The sequence below is a fragment of the Prionailurus bengalensis genome, chromosome C1 (genome assembly GCF_016509475.1).
Source record: "Prionailurus bengalensis isolate Pbe53 chromosome C1, Fcat_Pben_1.1_paternal_pri, whole genome shotgun sequence".
Classification (NCBI taxonomy): domain Eukaryota; kingdom Metazoa; phylum Chordata; class Mammalia; order Carnivora; family Felidae; genus Prionailurus; species Prionailurus bengalensis.
In genome coordinates this window covers 30,591,034-30,612,348 of record NC_057345.1, presented here as the reverse complement: position 1 = coordinate 30,612,348, position 21,315 = coordinate 30,591,034, and the positions used below count along the sequence as shown (strand labels likewise).

The window sequence follows — 21,315 nt, the reverse complement described above, 5'->3', positions numbered from 1 at the left end:
GTCTGAGATGAGAAAGGACAGTGAGGACTCCCCCTCACCAGTGTCCGCCATCCTCCTGACCTTTCCTGCTCCCTTGCTGAGACTTTGGCCCCAGGCTTGCTTTCTTCCTATTCCTGGCCTGATTCCAGAGAGACCTCAATCCCTCCGTCCTTAGCCAGTTGCTGCCTGCCTCGGCACTTTCTCCTGCTTCTCGATACACCATCCTGACCGTCATTTCTGGGGATAACTTGGAGGCTCCCTCTCCTCTGTCCACCCTCTGAGCAGCGGTGTTTCTCCAAGTTCCTCCCTTAGCCCCCCACTCCTCTCTGCCCGTTGTCCTTGTAGTTTCAGCCACTGTGTCCCATGTCTGAGCTTATTGCAGCACTCAGTGTTCTGCTCATTTCCTGGTCTCTAGTCCTCACCTTGACCTTGCTCCTGACTTTCACGGGTTTCTGCCTGCATGTCTCCCAGTTACCATAAATCAACAAAGCATGTCCCAAGTGGATTTCCTCTTTCCTTCCTCTCTGGTTGTCCCAAGTACCCAATCTTAGCAAATTTTGCCATCTTCCACAGTCACCCAAACCAGGGACCTCGCTGTCATCTCTGACTCCTCGTCACAATCCACACCTGATGCACTGCCATATCCTGCTATCATTCTCTTTTACACCTGCCTGAATCTCTTCTCTCCTGTTTGCTTCTGCTGCATTGGCTTGCTGTAGCCTCTGTCATCTCTGCTACGAATAATGATGGTAGCTTCCTAGCTGGTCTCCCACCCTGGGTCCGATTCCTCCTGTCCTGAGCAGCCAGAGGGAGCTTTCTAAGGCATAGAGCTGACCATGTGGCTCCTCTCAAGCAGTCTAGGGACTCCTCATCTATAGGAGGAGTAGTCTGGGCTCCTTTAGGGGGATAGAAGGGCTCTCCGTGTTCAGACCCTGCTCACCTCTCCACATTGTATGTACATTTTACATTCTAGGACAGAATTTGTAGGTACCTATAAGTGTCTGTGTTTTTACCTAAGCAGTTCCTTTGCCTAAATTCCCTTTCCAACTTACTTTGTCTCGCCATCCCCCATTCATCTTTCATGGCTGAATTCGGTTGCTGCCTTCTCTAGGAACCTTTTTTGAATCCTCTAGTTGAGTGAGATCAGTGTCCCTTCCGGGCTTTTGTTGCCTCTGGGATTCTGTAGCACCCTCTATCCTGCATTTACAGCGTTATTTTGACATTATTTACTTAACAAATGTTCAAATGTTGCTTCCTCTATACCAGCAACTGTTCTGTTTTACAAATATTTAATACTAATGATAATCCTTTGAGGTAAGTGCTAATATTATCTCCAACTCTTGGTGACAAAACTAGGCACAAGGAGATCAAATAACTTATCCAACATTACATAGCTCATAAGTGACGGAGCCTAGATTTGAACCGAGGCTGTGTAGCTCTGGGATCTGTGTGTGTCTCGTGTTTGTGGCCAGCCCTCCCCCACTGGATAGACAGTTATTTAACAACTCCAGTACTGGGCCTCATAGCTCAATACCTATATCTTGACCTATTAGTTCACACCACAAATAGGTCAGAGACAAAGAGCTTTCTCTATGAAACAAATGGTAGGGTTTGTACTGAATGTTGTGTTTATCAGCTAGTCATCCTGGTCCACCTGGAGCACAAAGCAAGGCCCAACCTCCTCATTAATCATGAGCAAATCACAGACTTCTTAGAAGTAAAATGGAAGGTCTTTTATTAACCTCAGTCTTCTGAGCAGTCAGGCCCAAGCCAGAGAGCAGCCCTTTCTGCTTCCATTGAAGCCAGACTGTGAATCTGTAGGGGTAGGCATGGAGGAGAAGGGTGTGGGTCGCTGTAACAGGAGTGTGGTGGGTGGGCTTGAACTGGTGTTTGAATGTGCCAAGAGCTATGTGCTATGGGCCAGGAAAGTTCCGTGACCGCAGGGCAGGGTGAAGCGAGCTGGCATGTCTGAGGGTAAGTGTGATGAGGGAATGAGCTTGCGAGGTGGGGCTCAGGTTAGCTGGTGCTGAAGTGTCCTGTCACTGGGTGTCCGGCCGGGGGCTGCGGCCATGGCCTTCCCTTTCACGGCCCAGGGCCTTCCCTGCCAGCATCTTGCTGTAGCCTGCTTGCGGCTGTTGGGTTCTTGGTGTGTATTCAGAATACTTGCTCTCCTACTTGGGGGGTCGAGTTCTGTCCAGCCTAATGATTTATCCTGCACCCAGGGGGATCCCGCTGCGAAAAAGGCCTCATCAAATCCTCAGGTGTACATGGACATCAAGATTGGGAACAAGCCAGCTGGCTGCATCCAGATGCTTCTGCGTTCAGACATTGTCCCCATAACAGCAGGTGAGCGGGACTCTGGGCAGGATGCCGGTGGCTGAGCAGGCCGGAGAGGGGGCTTCCTGGAATCCTGAGCCTTTAACACTTTTAATCTGAGTCCTTCTGTTGGGATCCCAACATTTAGTAACTAACGAGACTGAGCAGACATTTTCGAAGTTCTGTAAAGGCTTAGGACTATTAGAAAGAGTAGGCAGTTGAAAGTTATAAATTGTATTTTTTTTTTTTGTAGTTTTAATGTATTGGTAGACTTATGGGTATATGGAATAAGAGTTCTGTAAGAATAGTACAAGGAATGCATATATCCTTTGTCCACTCATTAATTTACTTTTTGCCCTCTACACTTTACATTGAATTGATATACATAGATGTATCTTCCCCCTACTGTCCCAGTTGAGAGGAAGTTGAAGACATCATACCTCTTGACTCCTAAATAGTTGAGTATATATTTTCTTAAAAAAATTTTTTTGTGTTTATTTTTGAGAGAGGGAGACACAAAGCACAAGTGGGGGAGGGGCAGAGAGAGAGGAAGAGACAGAATACAAAGCAGGCTCCAGGCTCCGAGCTGTCAGCACAGAGCCCAACATGGGGCTTGAACCTGAACCAAAGTCAGTGCCCAACCAACTTGAGCCGCCCAGGTGCCCCAAATATATATATATATAAGAATATATATGTTCTTATATATATATATATATATATATATATATATATATATATATAAGAATAAGAATGTTCCCTTTCACTCTTATGTGGATCCTGAGAAACTTAACAGAAGACTATGGGGGAGGGGAAGGAAAAAAAAAAGTTAGAGAGGGAGAGAGCCAAACCATAGGAGACTCTTAAAAACTGAGAATAGGGGCGCCTGGGTGGCGCAGTCGGTTAAGCGTCCGACTTCAGCCAGGTCACGATCTCGCGGTCCGTGAGTTCGAGCCCCGCGTCAGGCTCTGGGCTGATGGCTCAGAGCCTGGAGCCTGTTTCCGATTCTGTGTCTCCCTCTCTCTCTGCCCCTCCCCCGTTCATGCTCTGTCTCTCTCTGTCCCAAAAAAAATAAATAAACGTTGAAAAAAAAAATTAAAAAAAAAACAAAAAACTGAGAATAAACTGAGGGTTGATGGGGAATTGGAGGGAGAGGAAGGTGGGTGGTGGGCATTGAGGAGGGCACCTCTTGGGAGGAGCACTGGGTATTGTATGGAAACCAATTTGACAATAAATTTCATATTTAAAATAAATTAAATTAAATTAAATTAAAAAAAAATGTTCCCTTACATGATCACAGTATGACCATCAAAATCAGGAAGTTTAACATCAGTACAACACTGTTTACTAATTTTCAACCCATATTCAGATTTCATCAGTTACCCCGGTATTGTCCTTTATAGTAGTTTTAGCAATTGTTCTTCCCTGGCAAGGATTCACACACCACACTAAAGAAGTCTCTTTAGTTTCCTTCTATTTGGAACAGTGTTTCAGTTTTTTGTCTTTTTTTTTTTTTTTTAAGTTTTATTTATTTTGAGAAAGAGAGCGTGAGTGTGAGCAGGGGAGGGGCAGAGAGAGACGGAGATAGAATCCCAAGCAGAATCCACACTACGAGTGCAGAGCCCGATAAGGGGCTTGAACTCTAAAACTGTGAAATTATGACCTGAGCCAAAACCAAGGGTTGGGTGCTTAACTGAGCCACCCAGGTGCCCCTTTCATTGTCTTTCTTGATCTTGATGACTTTGAAGAGGACAGGCCCGTTTTTAAGATTATTTCTCAATCTTTGCCTAGTACTTCCTCATGATTAGGTGTAGGTGTGATGTGTTTTGGCAGGAACACCGCAGAAGAATGCTGTTTCCTTACCAGTGTATAGTGTAAGGAAGTGCATGATGTCAGTTCCAATATTTGTGATGTCAACTTTGGTTGCTTGCTTAAAGAGATGGCTGCCAGCTTTCTCTCCTGGAAGTTACAACTATTTTTAGGGTTATAAATTAAAAGCTAAAGTTTTTTCTCCTCACTACCTCCAGCCCATCTCTTTGAGGTAACTACTATTCACATTCACAGTTGTGTGCTTCTTATTTTCTTTCTTTTTTTTTTTTAATGTTTATTTTTGAGAGAGGGAGAGTGCGAGTTGGAGAAAGGCAGAGAGAGAGAGAGACACACACACACAGAATCTGAAACAGGCTTCAGGCTGAGCTGTCAGCACAGAGTACGACATAGGGCTGGAACCCGGGAACATCGAGATTGTGACCTAGGCCGAAGTCAGACACTTAACTGACTGAGCGCCCCACCCCCCCCCCCCACAAGCACCTCTTCCTATTTTCTTAAATATTCATATATTTTAAATATGTTTATCAAAAGTTTTTTTTAAAAAACAGTATTTCTGGGGCGCCTGGGTGGCGCAGTCGGTTAAGCGTCCGACTTCAGCCAGGTCACGATCTCGCGGTCCGTGAGTTCGAGCCCCGCATCGGGCTCTGGGCTGATGGCTCAGAGCCTGGAGCCTGTTTCCGATTCTGTGTCTCCCTCTCTCTCTGCCCCTCCCCCGTTCATGCTCTGTCTCTCTCTGTCCCAAAAATAAATAAACGTTGAAAAAAAAAATTTTTTAAAAAAAACAAAAAACAAAACAGTATTTCTTTTTTTTTATTATTTTTTTTAATGTTTATTTATTTTTGAGACAGAGAGAGACAGAGCATGAATGGGGGGCGGTCAGAGAGAGAGGGAGACACAGAATCTGAAGCAGGCTCCAGGCCCTGAGCTGTCAGCACAGAGCCCGATGTGGGGCTCGAACTCACAGACCGTGAGATCATGACCTGAGCCGAAGTCGGACGCTCAACCGACTGAGCCACCCAGGCGCCCCTCAAAAGTGTTTTCAAAAAATGTTTATCAAAGTCATAATTTGCACATAGTTTAAAGAAAATCATTGAAGTTTGTTATAACGTGATGTTCTTCTGTTCCCCCTCACCATAATTTTCCTACCCTGCCAAAGGTAACATTCATTTTTTTCAGGTGATTATTTTGGCTTTTATTGCTACAGCTCTGAAAAACATATTCACATTATCACTACTTGATTTTTTTTTTTTTTCAGTTTTTGGCTGTTTTGGGTCAGAATTTTTAGGAAACAGACTCATGGAGAATTGCATGCAGGAGGCAGAGAGTCATCTCAGGGACAACTCTTGCAAGGGAATGAGGGGAGCAGAGTAGGCAGAGTGTAACTGAGATGCCATCAGTCACATAGAGGCCTCAGCTGGTCCCGGGGGTGCATTGGAGCTTGGATAGCCCTTCTGAGTTGTCCTGAATTGAGGCCTGGGAACCAGGCCTCTGAACCCTCACATGGACAGTCATGAATTCTGGCTGATTCCCAGAAGGGGTGAGCAGCTCTCTTCAACCAAAGGCATTTACTGGGGTGGAACTTCTCCTGGGGCTGCTAGCATCTCACACTCCTGGGAGGTGAGAAAGTGAGAGTCTTGGTCTTGAAGGGGATCCAAGTGGCTTCCCAAAGCCTCCACCGCAGTCCACCTCTCACACCACTCAGATCCTTATTGGCTGCTGCGTCTCAAGTCTCTCCTGTCTCCTCCCTCCTGACCTCCGAACGGTTGCAGGGACCCAGAGCTCAACACTTTTTTGTCTTCTCTACCCTCACTCTTCACTAAATGATTCTTAACATATTAGCCTCGTGCCCACCTCTTAGAACTGATTCTTTACTGGGTGGGAATGAAAGTCACAGCTAATATATTCTTCCAACACATAGTTTGTAAAAAGAAAAAAAAAAAAAGTGTTATGTGGGGCTCCTGGGTGGCTCCATCGTTTGAGTGTCTGACTCTTGAATTTGGCTCAGGTCATGATCTCGAAGTTCATGAGATCGAGCCCCAAGTTGGGTTCTGCACTGGCAGGATGGAGCCTGCTTGGGATTTTCTCTATCTCTCTTTGCCCCTCCCCTGCTGGTTCTCACTTTCTCTCTTAAGTAAAAATAAATATATATATTTTTTTAATATTTATTTTTGGGAGAGTGCAAGCAGGGGAGGGGCAGAGAGGTGGGCAGAGGATCCAAAGCGGGCTCTGCGCTGATAGCGGCGAGCCTCATGTAGGGCTCAAACTCATGAACTGCCAGATCATGACCTGAGCCAAAGTTGGACATTCAACTGACTGAGCCACCCAGATGCCCCTAAAAATAAACATTAAAAAAAATTTTTTTAAATAGTGTTATGTAATAATTATAATATGAAAGAAAATGAAAGTAATTTACAATAAAATAGTATGTATTTCAGTATTTAAATGCTTGGACACAACTAAATATGTGAAATATTTAAACATACACTTCTGCCTAGAGCAATAGTTAGTGTGGACTGATATAGGTGTATTTTGTTAGCAGGGTCACAGTAACATGATTTCCTGACATGGTGAAAATCCCCTGGTAAAATTCTGAATGAAACCAAAAATTATGTTCCCTTGGTTTATGTAGTAGGTCTATTTCTGGAAAAATTCAGTGCAAAAGATAAGTCTTTGGATTTATATGTAAAATGGAGTTAGGTTCTCAGCTCAAATCATTATAAACAGATTTTTATCCAATACATGAATGTTTCTCAGGGCATTTGAAAGTCTGAAAGGATTAAGAATAATTCTTCCTGACATGGGACATGGCAGGACATCTGGATTCCCTGTTCCCTTCCCACTAATGCCAGTAGCACCCCCATTATTCCTGACAACGAGCAACATAGCTTGGAGTTTCCAAGTAGCCTCGAGGGGGCAGTCTTACCCTATTTATAACCAGTGCTCTGGCCAATCCCTTCCTGTCCCAGGTTTTCCAGGGTTTCCAGTCATATCTGTAAATGAATCCTGTCCACATGTCAGCCTCCATGCTGTTCTCTCCCTGTCGCCTTCCCCTGGACGTCCCCTGGATGTCTCAGACCTCACAGACTCTCATGTTCTTTTCTCCCAGACCCTTCCTCTCCTCATCCCTGTCTCCAGCAATGCCACCACCGTCTCCCTAACTGCTTGCTCAGCTTAGGACCCCTCCTCGACCCTTCTCCTCCATCTGACATAGGTCAGATCCACGTGTTTCAAGTCACTTTCTCGTCTGCCCTTGCTTCACCCTTCCTTCACCAGCACCAAGTCCTCACACTTGTCTCCCTGTTTCCACTCCTGCATCTTCCCCTCCTGGTCCAATATGTAAGGTAGTCAGAGCCATCCTTTTCAAACATAAACCCAGTCCTGTTACTGTCTGGCTGAGAGTCCTCCCATGGGGCCCCATCACTTAGGACCCACTGGCATGAGGCCTGGAACCTTCCCAAGCTCCCAGAATGTGCTGCTCCTCCCTCTGTCCTCAAGGCAGTCTTGCTGTTCCTCAGTCACAGCTTACTCCCCCTCAGGGTCTTGGTCATTCTACTTCCTGTCCTAGAATGTTCTTTTCTAGCATCTACAGCGTTCACCCCTCACTTCCTTCAGGTGCCATGTACCTTGTCTTAGAGACCTCCCTTGCTCTCTGTCTAGAATGGGCATTCCTGCCATCTCTTCTTTTTAGTCAGCTTCATTTTTCTTCATATATTTAATACCTGAGATTATATTATGAAGTTACTTATTCTTTCACTTATTTTCTGTCTCCCTTTCTAGAATATTAGCCTCATGAGGGCAGGACCCAGTCTTTATTGGTCACCACTGTATTCTAGAATTGTGTAAATATTTGAATATTTAAAACTGATGTTCACAGGGCAGTTTTGTTATGTGTCAGGCACCTTGATCAACTCCATCATTGAGAGTGGAGTGGGACATGGTCCCCATCCAAAGGGAGCATGCAGTCTAGAGCCCTAGCCATGAAAAGGAGGCTTTCTCACTGAGACAGATGAGCTTATAGGTACCCTCCCTCAGCCTCTGCCGAACCTGGCTCTTTTAAACTCAGATGTCACCTCCTTCAGAAAGCCTTCCATGGTACTGTTACATGTGTGTGTGCGTGTGCATGTGAGAGAGAGACACACACACAGACACATATACTTTTAGGTGATTGCGTCTTGTGCTTCCATTCGCTGAACAGATGTCCGTGCCACAAGGCTTTGCTGTTCCATAGCATGATTTTCTTTAAAAAACAAACAAACAAACAAACAGTTTTATTGGGATGCAATTCACATACATTCAGTTCACCCATTTAAAGTATACATTTCAGTGGTTTTTACTGTACTCAGTTATGCAGCTATTACCACAAATAATTTTAGAACATTTTCCTCCCAAAGGAAACCCCACACCCTTTAGCATTCTCCTTCTCCTTGTCCCCCAGGCCTAGGCAAACACTAATCGACTTTCGATTATTTTGGACTATCATATAAATAGAATTCCACAGTATGTGGCCTTTTGTGACTGGCTTCCACTTAGCATGTTTTCGAAAAAGTTCATCTACGATATAACATGTATCTGTACTTAATTTTTTTTATTGTCAATTAATATTCAGTGTGTGCATATACCACAATTTGTTTATCCATTCATAAGTTGATGAACATTTGTGTTTATACATTTTGGTTATTATGAATAATGCTGTTGTGAACATTCATGTATAAGTTTTTGTGTGGACCTATGTTTTCGTTTCCCTTGGGTAGGTACCTACAATTGGAATTGCTGGGGCATAGGATAACTATTTTTTCATATTTTGAGGAACTGTCAGACTGTTTTCTAAAGTGGCTGCACCATTTTACATTCCCATCAGCAGCCTATGAGGGTTCCAGTTTCTCTGTATCCTCACAATCACTGGTTATTATTTCTTTTATGTTCTCTTTATGTTATCCTAGTGATGTGAAATGCTGTCTCATTGTGGTTTTGATTTGCCTTCTGACTGATGGAAGCAAGATGTTGAGCATCTTTTCATGTGTCTGTTGTCCATATTTTAATCTTCATGGGAAAATGTCCATTCAGATCCATTACCCATTGTTAAATTGGGTTATTTATCTCTTTTTTATTGAAATACAAGAGTTCTTTAAATATTCTAGCTGTAGTTCTCTTATCAGATACATGGTTTGCAAGTATTTTTTGTCATTCTGTGGGTTGTCTTTTCACTTTTCTTTGTTTTGCTTCGAAGGACAAAAAGTTTTAATTCTGTTGAAGTTCAATTTATCTCTCTTCTCTTCCATCAGTATATTTTTTGCATCATAACTCAGAAGGTTTTGCCTAAACTAAGGTTGTGAAGATTTACTCCCATATTTTCTTGTAAGAGTGTTAAAGATTAGCTCTTACATTTGGGTGTTTGATCCATTTTTAGTTCATTTTTGTGTATAGTGTGAGAAAAAGGATCTAATTTCATTCTTTCGCCTGTGGATGTCCAGTTGTCCTAGCCTCATTTGTTGAAAAAGCTGTTCTTGGGTGCCTGGGTGGGTCAGTTGGTTAAGCATCTTACTTTGGCTCAGGTCATGATCTCATGGTTTGTGAGTTTGAGTTCTGCTTCAGGTGAGCATGAGCTCCGCTTTGGGTGAGCCGTGCTCTCGCTCTCTCTCTCTCTCTCTCTCTGTCTCTCCCTCTCCCCCCCGCCCCCCGTCTCTGCTCTTGTGGGATTCTCTCTCTCTCCCTGCCCTCGCTCACTTGTGTCCTCTCTCAATAAAAGAAAAAAAAAAAGGCTGTTCTTTTAATTGTCTTGGCATCCCTCTTGAAAATCAATTGACCATAAATGTAAGGATTTTGTTTCTGGACTTTCTGTTCTGTTTCATTGATCTATATATGTGTCCTATGCCCGTTCTACATTGTCATGTATTCTGTAGCTCCATAGTACATTTCAAATTTGACAAGTGTGAGTCCTCCAACTTTGCTCTTCTTTTTCCAGATTGTTTTGGCTATTCTGGGTCTCTAACATTTCTGTATGAATTTGGGGAATAGTTCTCAATTTTTGCAAAAAAGCCAGTTGGATTTTGACAGAGATTGCACTGAATCTGTAGAACAATTTGTGTATTGCCATCTTAGCAGTATTAAGTTTTCCAGTCCATGAACATGGGATATATTTCCATTTGTTTAAATCTTCTTTAATTTCTTTCTGTAACATTTTATAGTTATCAGGGTATAAGTTTATATTTCTTTTGAATTTATTCTGGTTTATTCTTTTTGATGTTATTATAAATGGAATTATTTTAATTTCATTTTCAGATTGTTCATTGCTAGAGTATAAAATAATTTGATTTTTGTATGTTGATCTTGTATTCTGCAACTTTGCTGAACTAGTCCTAATAGTTTTTTAGTGGATTCTGTAGGATTTTCTTTATACAAGATCATGTCATCTGCATATTTCATTTTGTTGTTTTGTAGATTGCAGTTGCTGGAACATCTAGTACGATATTGAATAGAAGTGGTAAGGGCAGATGTTTTGGTCTTATTCCTGATGTTAGGGGGAAAACATCTAGTCTTTCACTGTGTGGTTTTTTTGTAGGTGCTCTTTATCAGACTGAGGAAGTTCCCTTCTATTCCTGGTTTGTTGAGTGTTTTTATCATGAGAAGTTGTGGGTTTTGTAAGATGCCTTTTCTGTGTCTATTGCGATAATAGTGTGGGTTTTATGCGTTATTCTGTTAATGTGTTATATTGCTTTTTGGATATTAAACCAGCCTTGCATTCCTGAGATACATCCACAGTTATCTTTTGAGTGACTCTTTTCCACTAGACTATGAGCTGCACCAGGGCTGGGACCAATGTCCCCAGGGCTCAACAGGAGCTAAGTTACAAAGTAGACAATACAAGTATTTATTGAATGAGTGAAAGAAAGGATAAACCAGTATAAAATGATTTAAGCAACTTTGCTCACCATTTCACTATCAACTGAGTGGCAAACAAGGCATCCACATGGTATTATCCTAGAGTCTGAGCCTGCCTGGTTGAAGGGCTGTCAACAGTCTGCACAGATGTACGTCTGACAGCAGCGAGCCAAGGGTAGGGCCTGACGTGCTCCTTCTCTCCCCCAGGCCTGCTCTCCATGGTCAGCTCTGGCCCAAATACCAACAGCTCCCGATTCGTCCTGACATGTGACAAGACTGATTGGGTAGATGGCAAGCACATAGTGTTTGGGGAGGTCACAGAAGGCCTGGATGTCTTGCAGCAGATTGAGATGGGTGCCCACTTGGGCCCTGGGTGCGTAGCCCTGTGGGAGAGCTGGAGAGAGGGGCTGTGGCAGATCCCAGGGAGGGCTGCTTCTGCTCGGGCAGGGGTGGGTAGATGGGGAAGGTATCCCTAAGCCAGTCCTTACTCTTCACCTTCCCTTGGTTCTCCCCCTCTTCTGTCCCCACAAAGACCCAGGGCAGCAAGGATAGGAAGCCAAAGCAGAAGGTGATCACTGCCAACTGTGGGGAGTACGTGTGAGTCCGCAAAGTCTCAGCACTGCCCCTGCATATCCAGGAGGGAGCTGTCAGCCTGGGAACCAGCACCTGAGGGTGTCTGTCCCCTTTGCGGCAAGCAGGGGTTTGTGTCGTGGCCCTTCTTGGACTCAGCTCACAGCGACTCTTCTGCAGGTGTGGCCTGGACTCCCTCTGGCTCTTTCCCAGGCATGGCCAGCACAGGGGTCACCTTCCTCATTGTGGACAGGCTGTATGTGGCCTTTTCTGGGCCTTTACTGCCACAGCTTCTCCTCGTCCTGCCAATGTGGCTCCTGGACATTTCTTCTAGGAAAATAAATCCTAGTTCTTGTATGGCCGCCTGCCAGCCAGGTCCCAGGTATTTTCAGAGAGCTGTGACTGGCCCATCTTCCTGTGACAAAGCAGAGCACCTCCCCTGCTGTTTCCCTCCCACCTGGGCTGGGTCCCTAAGACTATACCCTTTGCAGACTACTGTAGGGCAGCAGAGGTCAGAGCTGGTGCCAAAGTGCCTCTGTCCTCTCCTCTGCTATGAGGCCAGTGAGTTAGGTAAGCCATGCTCTATTCCTGCCCTCATACCTAGTCGTGAGTCTAAGGGGCACCTGAAATCAGTCTTGGTGACCCATTCACTTATTATTCAGTCATTGAACCAATAGTCCGAATTGTAGTACTGCAGAATGCCCAGAGTCCTTTTACCAGGCGCTGTGCGTGGTGCTGGGGAAACACGAGAAATCAGCCAAAATGGTACTTGCATCCTCCCCATACCCCAGCCCCAGTGGAAATCAAAGTCTGGTGCCACAGTCTGTAGCATGTGTGGCCTCTCACCCTATACCAGTGTTTGGCCAGCCGGGCCACCTCCCAGCATGTCCCATGTGCTGAGGCTGGTCACCAGAAACTATCAGCCATCAGAAACAATGTCCAAGGCTGCCACCTGCTCCTCTACCGCCTGCCAGTGGCTCTAGATCAAGGTTCGACACTCAGAAACCATTGGGCAGGGCTGGTTCTCATTTTGGGTTGAAGTCAGGCTGAGCCTGGAGGGGAGGAGAGAAGCCTGCTGGCCTGTGACCCCAGGACAGCTTCTGCAGAAGGTTGGAGGCTAGCCCTCTCTAGCTAGCTAGCATCCTGGGCCAACCTTGGTTTCTGCCTTCAGGTGGGGTTTGGCTTGTACCCCTTTGGTTGGCTGGCGCCCGCTCCTGTCACTGAAATCATGGCCTGCAGTATTCCCAGCAGGGACCCTCGCTCCCTAACCTAGGCATCCCTCTAACTGGTATCAGTCATGGCTATCAGGACAGGCAGCAGTGAGGCCAGGAAAATGCCAGCCACTCAGGGCTGGTGTGATGTCTGGGAGAGAAGAGATGTACTTGAAATACTCAACAAGGCTGGCTCTAGGGATTACATGTGGGGAGGGGGAACCGACTGGCCTGAAGCCCCAGGAGGGAGGACCGGTCACAACTCTGTGAAACCAGGGGAGAGGTTGTTGGGGGGAGGGAGTTCTGTCCCTCACTGTGCTTCCCTGATTGCCCTAGGAAAGTGGGACTAGCACACTGGCCAGGAATCCAGTGGATGGGGACCTGACAGGTGGCAGTTGCTCCCTCTGTGCTCTGTAAGGGGCTTCCCCAAAATTTATCATGTGGGTCCACCCGTAACCCTTGTGTAGGTGGTGACCTGAGCCTCAATGGTGAGATGCCAGGTCCCAATGCCATCAGCCTACTGATCGCGTAGGTATTGTCTGACCAGAGCACCTGCCTTCCTGATGCGGGGCCAGTGCTCCCGATGGTAGGGTCATGGGGGCCCCAGACCTGCCTCCAGGGAGGGAATTGTGGCAGAACTGGGGCAGAGGGAGTGCTACAGCAAGATCTGTTTTCAAAGAAGATTTAATAACAAATTTTCAATATATCATAGATCGAGTAAATCAGATCACCAAGCAGTACATAGAGTATGATCCTGACTTCATGAAATACCCAGATGTTCTATATAAAGACAAACATGTATGTGTCAAAGAAAAAGACTGGAAGGAATTATTAACAATGCTTATCTCTGTGTACTGGGATTATGCATTTTGGGGATTATGCTGGGATTATGTTTTTTATTTTCAAAAATTTCCCTAGCACACAAGTGAGGAAAAACTTTTTTTTTTTCTTTTTAAAGGTCCAAATGCTTGCTCAAGGCTTCATGGTAAGAAGAGAAACCCCAGGAAAGCTCCCCTTTCAGCTTCCCAGAAGCTGTAGGACTCTGGACTTTGGGAGGAAATGGGGACAAAACACAGCCCCGTCCTCAGTCCCCAGCAGAGGCCCCGGCTCCACAGGTCACCAAGTCACGGTAGGTCCCTGCACGCCAGGACTCCCACCGGCAGGGGATTTTGTAAGTCCCTACCTCATCCCTAGAGATGACCAAAGTTAGATTTTTTAGGAAAAGCTCAGCTTTAAAGTAGACACAGCAGCACCTCCTGGACATGTTCTGGAAGGAGGGGGTTTTAACAGGAAGGTTTTAACAGGGGAGGCCCAGATACATAAATTCATTTAAAGTAAGACCACTAGTAAATGCTATTCATTCAGTACCCATGCACGCACGGTGCTGAGTGCTTTGTGGACACACCAAATCCTCACGATGGCCTTGCAAGGGCAGTACTAATACTCCAGAGGAAAAACTTCTAACTTAGAGGTGACATAATTTGGTCAAATTAACAAGAGGCAGAGCCAGGATTCTATGCCAGGTCTACTGGCTCTAAAACCCACCATATCCTATTCACAGCCTCCTTTCCTGTGAAATTGCAGGGCATTTCTTGAAGCATGTTACCCATTTCTTTACATAGAGACACAAAAGAACAGGGCTTTGCCTGGTGAGCTGTCGTCCGGGCCAGCACCATGCTCTGATTGTGGAGGTGCGCTGGGTGTGAGGCGCACAGAGCAGTTCCCCCTGCACCCCTGCCCCCAGACTTGGCTGTTCCTCTGCAGCCTCCCTTCCTGGCAGCACTTACTTTGCTGTCAGTGGGCCTGAGCTAACCACCCTTATGTATTCTAACGTGCAGCCTTGAACGTAACTTGGGGTATCAGGCAACCATATAAATAAGATGGCTGCCCCTTTATTGACTTTGCATCCATAATTCTCCCCCTTCTCCAAGGCCTTTTCTGGTTGGTTTCAATTTGTTGGCTGGCTGGAGGTTCTAGAAGTCTGTCAGGAAGTCCATGACCATGTACTTTCAGCTTTATTGCACAGAAAGGGATTCAGATCATGATACTTACATTCCTCTTCGGCACACCCAGTGGACAAGGCAGTCTGCATCTTTAAAACATTCATTCTACAAGCTTTCTTGGTATCCCCAAAACATGTCACGTTATGTGCTAGGTGTTGAGGAGACCAAATACTGACATTTGTTAAAAGTTTTCAAACCTCCACTGCCATTGATACTGGGAGGAGAGAGCTGCTAAGGACCCAAAGTAGCGGGTTTCATGTCCTTTGTACACAGCAGCTGGGCACTCAGGCTGTCTTTGCTCTGTGACAGAGGAGACAGCCAGCGTTTCAGGCAGGAAGTAGGCTTATATCCTTGTGTCACAGATGAGGAACTGAAGCTTGAATCAGGAAGGGAACTTATCCTGACACCAAACCCATCAGTGGCTGAGTTGGAACCAAAGTACAGGTCTCCCGACATTCCAGCCACTTTGTGATTCAGTCCCTTGCCAGCCAGAGCTCAAAGCCCCAGGCTAATAGGGAACTCCCCACTTTGCAGACAGTCTGGGCCTGCCCTCTGTGTACACGGGGAGGGTCTCTTCCTCTGTACTTGCTCCACAGTCCCTTCCAGGTCCCTGTGGAGGGGCTGCTGTCCTGCAGCAGGGCCCCAGATTCCTCAACTGCTGCCCCGCCTGCTGTCCTGGGGCCCCACCTCAGGGTGCAGAGTGATGGCAGAGATGCGCGTCTTTGGGCACAGGGGTGGTTCCGCTTCAGCTGGGCTGTGCCTGTGGGTTGGGCGGGCCCAGGATCTGCTTTTAATGACACAGTATTTCAGGGCTCGGGCAGCTGAACTCTGTCTGCTCCAGCAGGTAAATTACAGGCTTAGCAAGTCAGAAATCAAACAAACACTCCCAACTGCCTATGGCAGCTGCTCTGAGGAGAATAACGATTTTCGGGAACCTTCACCCAGGTCAGCCTAATTACTGCCTGCCATTCCCTTGGGACAGGGACCTTTGGTTCACAGGCCTCAAGAAACAGCACAGTGCTTCTGGGCACACAATGTGGTATAGACTGTTGAGAAGCCTGTTCTTAACTCCTTGGTTCTAGCAGACAGACAGTTCCCTCCTTGCCCTGTGCCTGGCCCGAGGTGGCCCAAGCACCATGCTGTGGGTAGAATGGGTTGCTCCTTAGTGTGGGGAAACTGAGTTCACTTTGTGTCAGTGCTAAGCCTCACATGGAAAAAAGGCAGAGGAAACTGGAAGCCCCCAAGGTTATTTGCTTCTGGGTTGGGGTGGGGGCATCATACCACTTTCCCAAGGAGGGGAAGACATATGCCATAAAACATCCCTGTCACCCTCAGTCTTAGCATGAGGCTCATCCAGCTCGTTCTTCTTCCAATGTGCTGCCAGTGGGCCAAGTTAGGAGCCCAGTAATGCACTACTGAGCACAACTGCATCTCTGTGCCCTGGAAATTCCCAGTGTGGTGCTTATAAAGAGGGATAGACCCCCTTCTCCCCACTCAAAGCCCAGCCAGCTAAGCTCACACTCCAGATGCTCCTCAGACAGGCCTGGGTCAGCTACAGTCTGGGTTGGGGATGGCCAAGGACAGGTCCTAAGACAGGATGTCTGAGCTGAAGACAGTGCAGTCAGCATGCCTTGGAGGCTGCTGCGCACATCAGGCCAGCCAGTCTACAGACATCGGGGGGAGGGGGCAGAGGGACCTGGGGAGACCCTGGCAGGGATGCAAGTAGGGGTCCTTTCTGCCACCCCACCTGAGCTGTGATGGCATTTGAGGGTTTCCTGCGTCTGGAGAGGGGCCTGATCCAGGCGGGAGGCTCTGCAGCAGCGGGGCCGGGCCTCAGTGGCAGCCACAGGCCCTGACCACCATGTTGCGGTGCTTGCGCAGGATGACATTGTTGCTGCTGTCATAGTAGAGCACGGAGGTGGCGCTCAGCTTCGTGGGGGCGCAGCACGCCTTGGGGACCGCATCCGGCTTCATCAGGTGCACCTGGCCAGGGGAGGGACGGCAGTCAGGTGTGAGTACCGCGGCCTTCTCCCACGACTCCCAGGTCCCACCGACCCCGGAGTCTCCAGCTGCTCACCCTCCCCGGCTCCATCCTCTGCAGCCCGGGCTGGCGCTAACCTGTAGATGTTCCCCACCCTGCCCCCCTTCACCCCTTCCCTGAACCAGCTGGCTCCCTCCCTCCACATTCACTCCCCTCAGAGGCCACGACCCGCTCACTGGTCTCCAGCACATGGTGTGCCCAGTCCCTCTGCCGCACCACCCCTCTGGGGTCCCCTCCGCTCCTCCCATGTGCTCCTGTAACATCCCTGATCATATCTTGTCCCCATTAGCTGTTTGCCATCTGTCTCCCCTCCCAGCTGTGAGCCAGTGAACGATCACAGAACAGGAGAGACCTAGAATCCTAGGTCCATCCTCGTGTTCAGTGCTGTTACTCCTCAAGGCACTTGCCACCCCTGATAACAACTTCTAAGGCAACTACTGTTCTGGGCCGACCAAGACGGAGGGCACGGAGGCCCCGCGTGGTGCCCAGAGTCGCATGGCTCTCAGATGTGGCAGAACTTGGATGGGGTGTGCTGACCTGCTGCCCTCTGAACAGCCTTACTGCCAGGAGAGAGCCTGCCTGAGGAATGGCCCATTTTCAGCTTCCTAAAAATATTTCTCCCAAGCACTGGCAGGACGAGCCGCAGTTTACACAGAATTCCGGGTCAGGGCCCCCCACTTCCAGGCCCGAAGGAGGCCCAAGGCTGTGGGGAGGCAGGAGAGAAGAGGACACCTGTTCCATCCCTGTGTCCTGCAGCCCAGGGCCCCCCACCCTCTCAGACGCTGCCGAGCAGGACCTGGACGAAGCTGTCTGGCTCTGGGAGAGCAGGAGGAAACCGAGTCCCTGCCGGAGAAGATGCAGGCAGAGCTACAGCACTGAAGCAGCAGTTGGAAAACCCCCCTGGGCATGTGGGAGGGGAAGCTGTTTACTCCTCTCATAGAGAGGCCCCAGGGACAGAGATCACTGGGGGACTCCAGGAACAAGGGAGCAGGCCTGTGCTGTTTCCCTCCTGTCCCCCAGCATAAACCCGCCACCTGTGGGAAACAGCACAGCACTGACACTCCTGCCTGACTTGCCACCCTGCCCTCCCCCAGCCATGCCCCTCTCAGCTCCAGTACCCTGGGTCCCTTCCTGCAGAGGACGGTCGTGCAAATCCTGCTGACACCACCTCCCTGCACCCCAAGCCTTGGCAGCTCCACCCCTCCAGTCAGGCTGGGCCTTGGTCCCCACGGCAGCTGGTCCCCTCTCACAGAGGTCTACCTGCAAACCTTGTAGACACTGCACATCGTAGATCCACCCCCTCCAACACACCCATGGCTGGAGCCCATCCATGTGGGACCACAAACGTGGCAGTGCGCGAGCAGCCCCGACGGGGGTCAGCACCTCTTCAGAGACTCCTTCCCCGGAGAGAGGGAAGGACAACTACACATATGAGTCAGGCTGCACCCCAGCAGTGGACTGGGGGCAGACAGTCTGATAAACAGGCCCTGCCCACCAACAAAATCTTCTCAAGGGACAACACAGGAAAAGAGCCCTGTGTTTGGTGCTACAGCATCTTGCGAACGCCTAGTATGACTCAACTCAAGCCCAGAGTGGCCCCAGACCAGCCCACTAACACCACAGGGACCAAACACTGCCCATAACATCAGAGAACTATTGCAGATGACTGGACTGAAGGAAAACGCGTCACAGCAGCAGGGTGTATGTGGCACACACAGAAGACACCCCTGAAGCACCAGCTTCCAGCGAACGGGGGGGGGTGCACTGTGCTGCTGGGCACTACCGGATGCCTTCAGAAGGCCACTACTTTCAAGAGCTGGAGACGTAGCAGGAACAGAGAGACAAAATAAGGAGACCGATAAATATATTCCAGATGAAAGAACAGGACAAAATCATGGCAAAAGACCCAAGGAAGACAGAGATAAGTAATATGCCTGATAAAGAATTTGAAGGAATGATAAAGATACTGTACTTGAGAAAAGTGGATGACATCAGGGGTGCCTACCTGGCTCAATTGGTAGAGCATGTGACTCTTGATTTCAGGGTTGTGAGTTCAAGCCCCACATTGGGCGTGGAGCCTACTTAAAAAAAGAGAGTGGAGGACATCAGTGAGACCCTTAAAGAGATAAAAAGGAACCAAACAGAGACAGAGCATACAATAAGTGAGGGGTGCCTGGGTGGCTCGGTTAAGCTTCTGACTTTGGCTCAGGTCCTGAACTCACAGTTTGTGAGTTTGAATCCTGTGTTGGCATCTGCTGACAGAACCTGGAGCCTACTTTGGATTCTGTGTCCCTCTCTCTCTGCCCCTACCCCACTCGCACTCTCTCTCTCTTAAAAAAAAAAAAAAAATACAGTAAGTGAAATTTAGAACACACTAGGATGGAATAAACAGCAGGCCAGAGGAATCAGAAAATGAATCAGTGACCTGGAGGACAGAGTGGTGGAAAATAAGTTCGCCAGATGAGAAAAGTTATGCAAAATGAGAATACACTTAGGGAACTCAGCAACATCATCAAACATATAACATTTGTATTATAGGGATCCCAGAATGAGAAAAAAGAAGGGGTCAGAAAATTTATTTGAGAAATAAGGAAACAGAAATCCAGATCCAGGAGGTACAGAGGTTCCCGAACAAAATCAACCCAAGGAGGTCCACACTAAGACATATAGAAATTAAAGTGACAAAAAGCAATGATAGAGAATTTCAAAAGTAGCAAGAGGAAAAAAAAAAAAAAAAGTTCTATACAAGAGAAACCCCACAAGGCTTTCAGCTGATTTTTCAGTAGAAACTGCAGAGTAGCATGATATATTCAAAGTGCTGAAAGGAAAAGTTTGCAGCCACAGTACTCTATCCAGCAAGGCTATCATTCCGAATAGAGAGAAAGCTTCCCTGGAAATGAAAGTTAAAGGAATTCATGACCACTAAACCAGCCCTAAAAGAAGTTTAAAGGGGAGTCTGAGTAGAAAGAAAAGACCATAAGTAAGATTAGAAAAGTAGCAGCAGGGGCGCCTGGGTGGCTCAGTCGGTTAAGCATCCAGCTTTGGCTCAGGTCATGATCTCACAGTTGTGGGTTCGAGCCCCACGTCTGGCTCTGTGCTGACCGCTCAGAGCCTGGAGCCTGCTTTGGATTCTGTGTCTCCCTCTCTCTCTGCCCCTCCCCCGCTCATGCGCTTGCTCTCGCTCTCTCTCTCTCTCTCTCTCAAAAATAAACACTAAAGGGCGCCTGGATGGCAGAGTCAGTTAAGTGTCCGACTTCGGCTCAGGTCATGGTCTTACAGTCTGTGGGTTCGAGCCCTGCATCAGGCTCTGTGCTGACAGCTCGGAGCCTGGAGCCTGCATTGGATTCTGTGTCTCCCTCTCTCTCTCTGCTCCTCCCCTGCTCATGCTCGGTCTCTCTCTCTCAAAAATAAACATTTAATTATTAAAAAAAAAAAAGTAGGAACCACAAAAGCAGTAAAAAATAAGTATTTATATAAATCAGTCAAGGGAGTCACAAAATAAAAGGATTTAAAGCATGATACCATATACCTAAATCATAGTGGGGGCAGAGGAGGAATAAATAATGGGCTCAAACTTAAGTGACCATCAACTTCATATAGACTGCTAGATGCAGCAAATGTTATATACAAACCTAACAGTCATAACTAAAAAACCAATAATGGATATACAAGAATTAAAGATGTCCCAATACATCACTAAAGAAAGCCAACTAATCATGAGAGAAGAGCAAGGGAAGAAAGGAACAGAGAATATCTACAAAAACAACCATAAGGGAAGTAACAAAATGGCAATACATACATACTTGTCAATAATTGCTTTGAATGTAATTGGACTAAACAATCAAAAGCCAGGGTAATGGAACTGATACTAAAAAAAGCAGCAGTTGGAAAGACCACCTATATCTGCCTACATAAGAGAATCATTTCAGATCTAAAGACATGCAGACTAAAAGTAAAATGGAACATGAGCATAAAGTCAGGATGCTTATATGGGACAAAATGGACTTTAAAAACAGACTATAACAGCCAAATTTGACACTATGTAATCATAAATGGAACCATCCAACAAGGAGATATAACAATTATAAATATTTATGCATCCAACATGGGAACACCCAAATACATAAAGCAGTTAATAACAACCATGAAGTAGTTTATAGTAATACAATAATAAGAGGGGACTTTAACACCCTACTTACATCAATGGATAGATCATCCTAACAAAATCAACAAGAAAACTGGCTTTGAATGACACATTTGACCAGATGGTTTTGACAGATGTATTCAGAACATTCCATTCTAAGGCAGCAGAATACACATTCTTTAGAAGTACACACAGAACATTTTCCAGAATAGGTCAGATAGGCCACAAAACAAGTCTGAACAAATAAAAAGATTAAAATCATATCATGCACCTTTTCTCAACACAACACTGAAACTAGAAACCCACAAGAAAAAATCTGGAAAGAGCACAAATACATGGAGGTTA

General features: G+C 46.8%; 2 protein-coding genes across 3 annotated transcripts in view; one reads left to right on the top strand and one right to left on the bottom strand.

Moving 5' to 3' along the window:
• Positions 1 to 21,315, top strand: part of LOC122482132 (peptidyl-prolyl cis-trans isomerase E-like) — a 34,616-nt gene that overhangs the window by 7,900 nt on the left and 5,401 nt on the right. Inside the window, exons 2-5 of one of the 2 annotated variants that reach the window (XM_043578677.1) lie at positions 2,202 to 2,325; positions 11,209 to 11,374; positions 11,532 to 11,751; positions 13,741 to 13,911. In XM_043578677.1, the coding sequence (XP_043434612.1) occupies positions 2,202 to 2,325; positions 11,209 to 11,374; positions 11,532 to 11,553 (312 nt within the window). In that variant the 3' untranslated portion in view covers positions 11,554 to 11,751; positions 13,741 to 13,911. Of the gene's footprint in view, positions 1 to 2,201; positions 2,326 to 11,208; positions 11,375 to 11,531; positions 11,752 to 13,740; positions 19,754 to 21,315 lie in introns of those variants that run through there. The other variant, XM_043578676.1, reaches the window with a different exon arrangement.
• Positions 13,449 to 21,315, bottom strand: part of BMP8A (bone morphogenetic protein 8a) — a 31,702-nt gene continuing 23,835 nt past the window's right edge. Inside the window, exon 7 of the mRNA XM_043578678.1 lies at positions 13,449 to 16,768. Coding sequence (XP_043434613.1) covers positions 16,619 to 16,768 — 150 coding nt within the window. The 3' untranslated portion in view covers positions 13,449 to 16,618. The remainder of the gene's footprint in view (positions 16,769 to 21,315) is intronic.